This window comes from Terrapene carolina, unplaced genomic scaffold (genome assembly GCF_002925995.2).
Source record: "Terrapene carolina triunguis isolate 2854851 unplaced genomic scaffold, T_m_triunguis-2.0 Scaffold842, whole genome shotgun sequence".
NCBI classification, from domain to species: Eukaryota; Metazoa; Chordata; order Testudines; family Emydidae; genus Terrapene; species Terrapene triunguis.
This window is the reverse complement of record NW_020665193.1, coordinates 253,276-262,557: the sequence shown is the minus strand read 5'-3', so window position 1 is coordinate 262,557 and position 9,282 is coordinate 253,276. Positions and strand designations below refer to the sequence as shown.

The 9,282-nt window shown below is 52.5% G+C and overlaps 1 gene segment (V, D, J or C); it reads right to left on the bottom strand.

Moving 5' to 3' along the window:
- Positions 1-4,876: 4,876 nt before the first annotated feature.
- Positions 4,877-5,479, bottom strand: LOC112119295. The segment is given in 2 exon segments: positions 4,877-5,205; positions 5,434-5,479. Coding segments are annotated over 2 exon segments (375 nt in total).
- Positions 5,480-9,282: the final 3,803 nt, after the last annotated feature.

The following is a 9,282-nucleotide window of genomic DNA, read 5'->3' as shown; positions in this document are numbered from 1 at the left end:
TGGTTCAGCGCCCACAGCTTGGAAGACAGCCACTGCTATGGCCTGGGGTGAGGTTGCCAGACGAAACTGGAAGGGAAACCCCGGGCACGGAGTAGCAAGCACCGCAGCATTCAGAATTCCCTGCTTAACGGCCCCGAACGCCCGGGCCTGCTCCTCCCCCCACAAAAATGGTGCATCCTCCTTTAATAAGGCATATAAAGGCTTGGCTAGATCGGCAAAATCCCAGACATGAGTTCTAACAAAATGAAAGGAACCCCAAACCATCTGCAGCTCATGTTTAGATTTTGGCGCAGAAAGAGCTTGAAGGGTTTGCAGGCGTTTAGGACAAACCTGTCGACCCTGTTCTGATAGTTGGACTCCCAAATATGCCACCTAAGGCTGCACCAGTTCAGCTTTCTCTCGGGATGCCTTAAATCCTGCCTCTTGCAAGATATGCAGCACTCTTTCTGTTAGTTCCCGATATCCTGCTGCCCATTATGAGGATGTCATCCACATAAGATGCTACCCGTGGCCGGTCAGAGAGGGTCAGGGTATCTAGGGTGCTAGTTACGGCTTGGTGAAATCCCTGGGGAACCCGGGTGAATGTATATTGGGTATTGTGAAAGGTAAAGGCAAATCGTTCTTGACTCTCTGGAGCCAGGGGCAAGGCGAAGAAGCAGTTTGCTAGATCAATCACTGAAAACCACTTTGCCTCGGGCGGAATACTTTCCAACAATGCGGTCATGTCTGCCACCACTGGAGCCCGCTGTGGGGTGCAAGCATTGATCCGGTGGTAATCTATAGTTAGTCACCAGGTCTTCCTGTCTGCCTTGCAGACTGGCCAGACGGGGGAGTTGAAAGAAGAGGTAGTTAAACGAACCACTCCTTGGACTATCAGGGCATCCAATACCTCACACACAGCTTGCTCTGCCTCAGGAGGATTCTTGTATTGTTTCTGGGGCAGCACCGGGGGACCCTGAATGACAATGGGCTCCCCCTTCCAGAGACCACAATCGTATTTATCCTTAGCCCAGACCCCGGGAATCTGCTTTTTCCATTCATCTGCCTCTGGAACCTCCACAGCTGCCAACCCCAACACAGAGCGGGTTAGCACTCCGGAGATCCCTCCTTGTAGATTTTCTCCCCAATCCACTGCGGGGACCTGCCACATGCAGCGATTGACACAATCTACCACCAAACAGAGCTCTCTGAGCTGATCAATCCCCAGAATAACTTCGCCTGCCATCTGCCAATGAACCCAGGGGAGGTTAGCCACCAAATCTGCCAACTCCGACCTAGTTGCTGACAACAAGGTTCCTCTCTCCTCCTGGCCCCCGTAAGCAGCCAGCACAACTGACCGAACTTGCACACATTCAGGAGGAAAAAAGGGTAACAGCGAAACTGCTGCACCAGTTTCCACCAGTGCCATGCAGGGGGTACGTTTCATTCCTACCCTCATTTGGACTACTAGACACGCCTCTGATCGGGGGACAAGGTGGCTACCCATTGTCACCTGTCCTCTGGGCATCCGTCCTCCTGCGGGCTCCCTTAGGGGACTTGCGCTGGCCGATCCAAGCCGGCTGGTGCTGCTCCTGATGGGGTCGGGATGCCCCTCTGCTCCCCTGCAGGAAGGGGTATCCTCAACTGCACGCACCGGAGCATCAGCTCCCCGGTGGGTTTCCCTCCCCCTGTTCCTCGTCCTGTTCCAGCAAAACCCACCAGAGGTTATTCCGCGGGCAGGACTTCCACCTGCGGTTTCCAGACCGAGAGTCTGGTCTCCTGAGGTTTCTGTGATCTACTGCCGCCCCTTAGAAGCCTGGCCCACTGGTGGTTGTGGCACAGGCGGGGCGATGAGAGCAGCCTGCCTGACTGCGTCCAGCTGGGCTTCCACATCCGCGGGTTCCCCTGGTCTCCACCTCCCGATCGCCTGCTGTACATGGACTGGGAGACTCTGGGCGACCAGCCTCAATTCCTCCGGAGGCAGGGCTACGTGAGCTATGGTCGGGGGAACCTGCCCTCCCTCTATGGCAGTCACACCCCGGCCACACAAACATGCCAGGTGAACCGTTCTCTCTATGAACCGGACGGGGTCTTCCCCAGGCACAGCAGCCACCGAGACAAACTCTGCCAACAACGTGCATGGCCCCACGGCAGGCGTCATCCCCGCCAACATATCAAAGATACTATTGGGTGTGGCATGACCGGTTTGCTGCCGAGCCGCCCCTGCTAAATCCCCTCCCAACCCGGACGTGGCTTTTAACACCCGTCGGGTCTCAGCTGGGTTCAGTCCCTGATCCAAACACAGGGTCACCATGTCCCGGGCCCACCCGCTGAACCCGGAGCGCGAGGGGCCACCCAGGGTTTTTGCTAACTCTATTGCTTGTGTGGGAGTCAACTCAGTCTCTGCCATAGTGTGTCCAGTACTTGGGGCTGCCCCGTCCCCTGCGGGCACGGGCCCATAGTTTCGGACCACCCTCCGGACCGCCGCAACACGGTGTCTGGGGGCCGGCCATCCGGGGTCTGGATCCAGGGGATCTGGATCATACCAGATATCCCCGTCCCAATCATCATATGGTCCCACACCCCCCTGGGCTTTCACCCCAACGGCGGTGACTCGGGCTAAATAAGCCCCCTGGGCCCTGTTCTCCTGGGCTGACCGCTCCAGGACCAGATCCTTCAGGCAGGTAACTGCCTGGCTCAGAGCGGCATTCTCTACTTCCACCCGCTCCCGCTTCTCTTCTGCTTCCACCACCGGTACTGTGGCTACAGAGAGGGAAGACGCTTGGGCGCTAGCAGTCAGAGCCTGCGCCTTCCACATATCCCGTTCCTTCTCAACTCATTACATCGGCCCTTGAGTGAATCTATTTCTTTGCCTCCTGCCATTGCCAGCCTGCTTGCCACAGCAGCCAGGCGGCTGCACAATCCCATCCCGCCTTGTCGGGACCGTATATCAGTACATATTTATCCAACAGGAGCTCTAGTTCAGGAATTGTACTCCCAGGTGCAACCGCCCCTGGCATCCAGGGGTCTGCCCCTTTCTTTTGGAGCCATGCTAACAACACCCCGGGCGGCGCTGCCGCTCCCCAAAGGGGGTGTATTCTCACTTGGGCTGCTTCGCCTTTTTCTTCTCCTTGCCCCACAGTGGCATACTTAGCAGCGGCGTCCTTTTCTCCCTGCGGTGGGTTGCTAGCCTACCACTTTTTCAAGCAGGGTTGAGACGGACCTGCTCAAGAGACCACCGGGAGACACCAGAGGACCCCTACTCTTGGGTCAAATCCTCCACTAAGCTGCCTGCATTCTCCACCAGTAATGTTACCCGAAATTGGGCCACCTAGTAAGCTTAGGGAGGACTAATGACCCACCAGAGTTTGGCAGAAAGCAGTGTGTTTATTATAGTGATAGCTAAGCTCAAAAGAAGGGGGTGGGTGTCACACTCACACTCGCATACTCACGCTCCCAGGACAGGCACGGCACTGGAGATGTCAGGATCCTTCAAGGTAAGTGTCCCACAGCACAGCGATGGATGGGGCGATGAAGGTAAGTCTTCCCGAGGCACGATGGAATACAACGCGGTGAACCACTGGTCCGACGGTCCGGGCGAAGGGTCTTCACAGGAGGTACAAGCTTGTGAGTGCACTGCCGAGCACATGGCCCCTTCCCCTTGTAAGGACCTGCCCCTCATGGCCTGTGACTAGAGATGACTTGGCCACATCTGGTTGGTCACATTCCACCTCGGGCAGTGTCCATGCACTGGGTGTGTGAGCGCTGCCTAATCAGAGTCCCAGACACCTTGTCTACCTGGGAGCTCTTCTGATCTTCCAGCTCTTCAACCAGCCCATTCATCCCACAGGCATTCCAGGAGGGAGGGGGAGGGGGAAAGCCACTTCACAGGTATTCAGAGAGGAAGAGGAGACAAAATGGGGGGGGAGGGGAGGTGTAACAGACCTCTTGAACATGCAGGTTATACAGAGCATAGTCATACAGAGCATACAGATCACTGCTGCTCCTACAACATGTGATACTTCCAAATTATAACCGTGAACACCTAAATGAACCAACTAAATATAACTTTATTGCTCTCTTCCTCCATCTCTCTCTCTCTCTCTCTCTCTGGCGAATCACACTGTTATTTGAGCACCCTGAACAATAATAGGAGCTGAGAATTTTGAAAGGAGTTTAAGGGATGACAGCTGCCCAACACCTAAGCAATTTCTGCCAGATTTTAGTACCTAATTCCCAGAAGCCCCTTTTAACATCCTGGGCAACATGTACGCATATCCCAAAGTTTCTAAACTACTGTCTCTAACAGCCATTTTTTAAAGGCATGCAGGCAACTGGTGGGATTTTCAGAAGCACCTCGCTGCCCAACGCCCATTGCAATCAATGAACTTTAGGCTCCTAAATGCTTTTGAATATTTCCTTAGGCACCTAAATGCCTTTGAGAATCTGGATCCTCGGCTCCTGATTAACGTAGGTGCTTCTCAAAACTTCACAGATCAACATCATTTCTTCAGTCAGTCATTTTCTGTCTCTTTCTCTATTTCTCTTTCCCGACCAGTGTGGAAGGATTGGGTTTGCTAGTTAGTTTATCTCTCAACCCCTTGGAATGTCTGTAAGATTGAATTTTGCTGGACAAGAGCTGGTGGGGATTTTAGAAATATTGCGACCAGGGGGTTGAGGCATGTCACTAAAGCTCATGATCCTCCTCTTTGTTGCATCACTTTGGTCCACAGATATGTAGAAAATTCCCTCAAATTCCTTACCTGCCTCCCCTTTCCATTTTGTTTCATTTACATGCATTTTAATGATGGGAATAACAGCTCTTTCCATTCTGATTGTCTCCCTGCACTGGTCAGAATATGCTTCCCCTTTTTGTACCAGTCCCTGCTTTGCTCTGTCACTGTGTCTCTCTGGCACAGTAATACGTGGCAGTGTCTGCAGCTGTCAGCGAGCGGAGCTGCAGGGAGAACTGGTTCTTGGAAGTGTCTTGTGTGATGGTCGTTCGACTCTGCAGAGAGCTGGCGTAGTTAGTGTACCACTGGCTTGGTCTGTAGTAAATGCGCCCTACCCATTCCAGCCCTTTCCCCGCGGGCTGCCGGATCCAGGTCCAGGTAACGCTGGTGCTAGAAACTGAGTCTCCGGAGATGGTACAAGTGAGTGTCAGGGACTCCCCGGGTTTCACCGCTCCCGGGCCTGTTTCCTTCAGCTGCACCTGGGAGAGGACACCTGGGAGGGAAACACAGAAATGAATCCATGAGCCAGGCTCCTATCCCCTGGGAGTGGGGAACATGTGAAAATTAAACACCACGAGACCGCGCCTAAGGTAGCGAGACACCCAAATGCCACTGAATTACATTGGGATCCGGGCACTTCATTCCCTTAGGCTTCCTTGAATGGCTGATCTTCTGGAGTCACTGCAGCAATTAACCCTCCTGACCCCCAATAGACACGTACCTGAAGGGGCCACCAGCATGAACAGAAAAATCAGTAGCAGGTTCATTTTAAATGAATGTGCAAACTGTCCCCAGCAGCCAGGACCGGGCAGTTCTGTGTCTGGGGAGAGACTGGGGCTCTTCCAATCCAGGGTTTGTATTTAAACAGGAACCCGCGGCGGGGGGCGGGGGGGAGGCACGGACACGGATTTGCATGCCAGTTTCACAACGTGAATATAAGAGATGACGGAGTTTGATTTTTGTCTACACATGGGGATCTCGCCGTGGGACGCATGTTCCCCTGACACAGTGAATTCAGTTCACCAAAGTGTGAAACCGCCTAAGGTATTTGGACACCCAAATTAAATTTAAATAAATAGGATTTGGTCATTTAACATTCTTAGTCGTCTTTGAGCTTCTCAGACAAATATAAGTGCAGGACAGCGCCTTCTTAGGAATGAAGGAATATTTGGAGAAGGGAAATTATACCTCTTTTCTTGTGGTTTTCATTGGGATTTCAAAAGAGCCCAAGGGAATTAGGAACTCAAATGCTAACGAAATTCAGTAGGATTTGGGCCCTTAGTTCCCTTACAGCATCTCTGAAATCCTATTCCTGTTCGGTAGAGATTAATTATACTGTTGGCAAAAGCGCTATATTTACTGTACAGTACTAGATACATTTCCAGTTAATAAGGGCTTTATTCAAATCAGGTGAGTTAAATGGGAGTCTTTCGGCTGATATCAATGTGCTTTCGATCACATGAATTAGTGGAGTTATATTTGCTGCCTTCAGAAGACAGTAATCCTCTGAGAATATAAGCACTACAAAAAACAAACAAACAAAAAACAGTGCGGTTAGTCTGTGTCTGCATCTGTGTGTGTGAGAGTCACAGACAGGCAGCTGAGGACAGGAGTTTTCTCGCTCACTGTCTCTCTGCTGCGAGCTGTAGAACTCCAGCGCCCCCCAGCGGAGAGTTTGTCCTTAGCCAGCGAGGGCAGGTTTTTGTCTGAGCTCAGACCGGCTTCCCCTCACTGTGTGTCTCGCACAGTGATACCGGGTGGTGTCCTCGGGCTTCAGGCCGGTCATTTGCAGATACAGCAGGTTGTTGGGGTTGTCTCTGGAGATGGTGAATCGGCCTTTGACTGAGTCTGCGTAAAATTGTTGGCTCCCATCAGGGCCCGATAGCTGTCAGTTTGTAGGGGGGTGGGAGATCCAGCCCTGGAGCCCCCGTGCAGGCATAGGTCAGTGGGGTCAGTGACAGGGGAGGGGTCGGGTCACAGGGTTCCATTAAGCTCAGACACCCCTGCAGACAGAATAATGCCCCGGGGCGCTGGGAAATAGCTGGGACTGAAGCCCCGGCCCAGCCCCTTTCCCAGAAGCGGTGGCTCCACTGACCTGGGCTCTGTCTGGTGGGAAATATTTCCTGGTAGCTTTCACCACATGGGACAATCGCGGTTCGCTTCACTCCCTGGAGTTCCCTTGTGAATTGCAAGAAGAGGAGCGGTTGGAGTGAGGCAGGCAGGGCTCTGCTCTGTATTGGTGCTTTCTGCTCCCCCACCCTCAGCTGTAAAACACTGGTCACTCCACGGAAGTTAATGGATTTTCAAACAGTGAAAAACTTTTACTTATTCAGGATAAAATGACAAGAACCCTTATAATATTCCCTAGGATTCTTTATCCTCTATTCCTGAAAGAAGATACAATTCTACAATTTTTACTTCAAATCTGTCCAAGAACCTAACCATAAATGTAGCCTCTTATCAAATCCGGACTCGAACTCTAATCCATAGACATACTATTTACCCTTACCCGAAATGCTAATTATTACTCGAACCCCGTGCCAAGACTGATTCCCCACTCTGGCACTTCTAGTGCAGAAGGTGGGGCCCACAAGGATTTTAAAAATTAATACTGGCCACTCCAGACTTGTATTAAACTCCCAAGGTCACAGCTTTTCTTTGACCTTGGATGGGTAGATGCTGCCACCCCCCAAGTGCAAAATCCCTCTTTTGAGAACCCAGAAAGGCGCACTTGGGCATTCCTTCCTGTGCGGTACCCTCTAGCCCCTTCACCTGCCCTGCGGGGAAGAGCTGAGAAAGAAAAACAAAGGAAATCAGCTGTTGCCACCAGCTAATTAAACAACATGCACAAACCTCTTAGGGACACAAAAATTCAATCCTGTTCTTAAAAAAGGTAAATTTTCTTAAAAACAAAAAGAAAGAAAATACATCTGGAACTTAGGCTTTTTGCTAGGTTTATAAAAAGCAATTACAAGGATTAAGCATCAAGATAGCTTCTTGAGGTCCAGCTTAGAGGTTACAAGCAAAACAAAAGCACCTGGGGGTTAGCACAGATGAATCCACAAGCCATATAAAAATAAAAAGAGATAAACCTAATCACATCTTCCTAGACATTTCCTGATCTTCTTACATATCTGGGGTTTCAAGTGAATAGTTTTTAGGTATGATCTGATGACTTTTCATACCTGGCCCAAAGCTCTTACAGCATCGCTGCTCTGTCCCCCCTCTCCAGAAAACAACAACAGACAGACAAAGGGGAAGTTTTTTCCCAGTTTTAAAAAGTTCTAGCCTTCCCATTGGCTCTTTGGGTCAGGTGCCCACTCCCTTCCTTTTACCTATGCAGGGAGACTTTGTAACCCTTTACAGGTAAAACAAGTAGAGAACAACTACTAAAAGGGATTGTATAGCTAACTGGCTGGCTGGGTGTCCATAAAAGGGAGCTACCCCCTCTTTCATTTATCACCCCCCCCAATTCTGATTTAATCCAACAGCCTAACTGTAATAATGGCTCTAATAATAATTCTAACTGTAAACCTTACACTTACTGTAACACTGAGTCAGACACTAAAATTAATCTAGGCCCTGATACTTACATTCAGGGCCGGCTCTAGGCACCAGCAAACCAAGCACGTGCTTGGGGCAGCACATTTTCAAGGGCGGCATTCTGGCCAATTTTTTTTTCTTTTTTGCTTCCGCTGGCAAAAGCCTAGAGCTGGCCCTGGCAGCAGCAGCGCGACGTGGGTGGGGGCGCCCTGGGGCCACTGCAGTTCATGCCACGGGGGAGCAGCCCCCATATCTTGTGGCTGGGCCGGGCAGGCTCCGAGCAGGGGACACTCAGGCTGGGGGCCGCCCCATGGGGCGCATGGAGCCGCCTGCAGGTGCTGCAGGGCGGCTGCTCCCCAGCGCCCCAGCCGGGGCTGGGTGAAGTGGCCGAGCCGCCCAGGGGCTGCTGCAGGGCGGCCAGAAGCAGCAGCAGCAGTGGGGCCATAGAGGGCAGAGCTCTGCTGTGTGGGCCCACGTCCCGCTCTCCGGGGCTCCGCTCCCTCTGGGCCTATCCTTCCCCGGCTCCTCAGGCCCCTGCCAGGGCGATCCCCCGGCTCTACCCTCCTGGGTCCCGGTCGGTCCTGAAGGTGGGAGCCCTGGCTGGAGGGACCCTGGGCTGAGGCGCGACCCGGGAGCCCCGCTGTTTACCCAGACCCTGCCAGTGCCGGACCGGCTGGAGGTGAGGGGGGAGCGGGCAGAGTCAGGACTGGTGAGGGGGAACCCAGGGCTGGGGTGGCAGGGGGTGCGGGTGGGGGGGGGGGAGAGAGCCCGGGGGTGGGGGGGCAGGGGATGGGGGGGGTGAGAGCCCAGGGCCGGGGTTCGGGGCAGCCAAAAATTTTTTTGCTTGGGGCGGCAAAAAACCTAGAGCCGGCCCTGCTTACATTTACCCATACTGAGCCATACCTTTAGCCCTAAACATAACATCAACCCTAATCCTACCACTAATCATACCCTTATCTCTAACCTTACCCTATCCCTAACCCTAACCTTAACCCTAACACTAATCATACCCTCATCTGTAACCTTA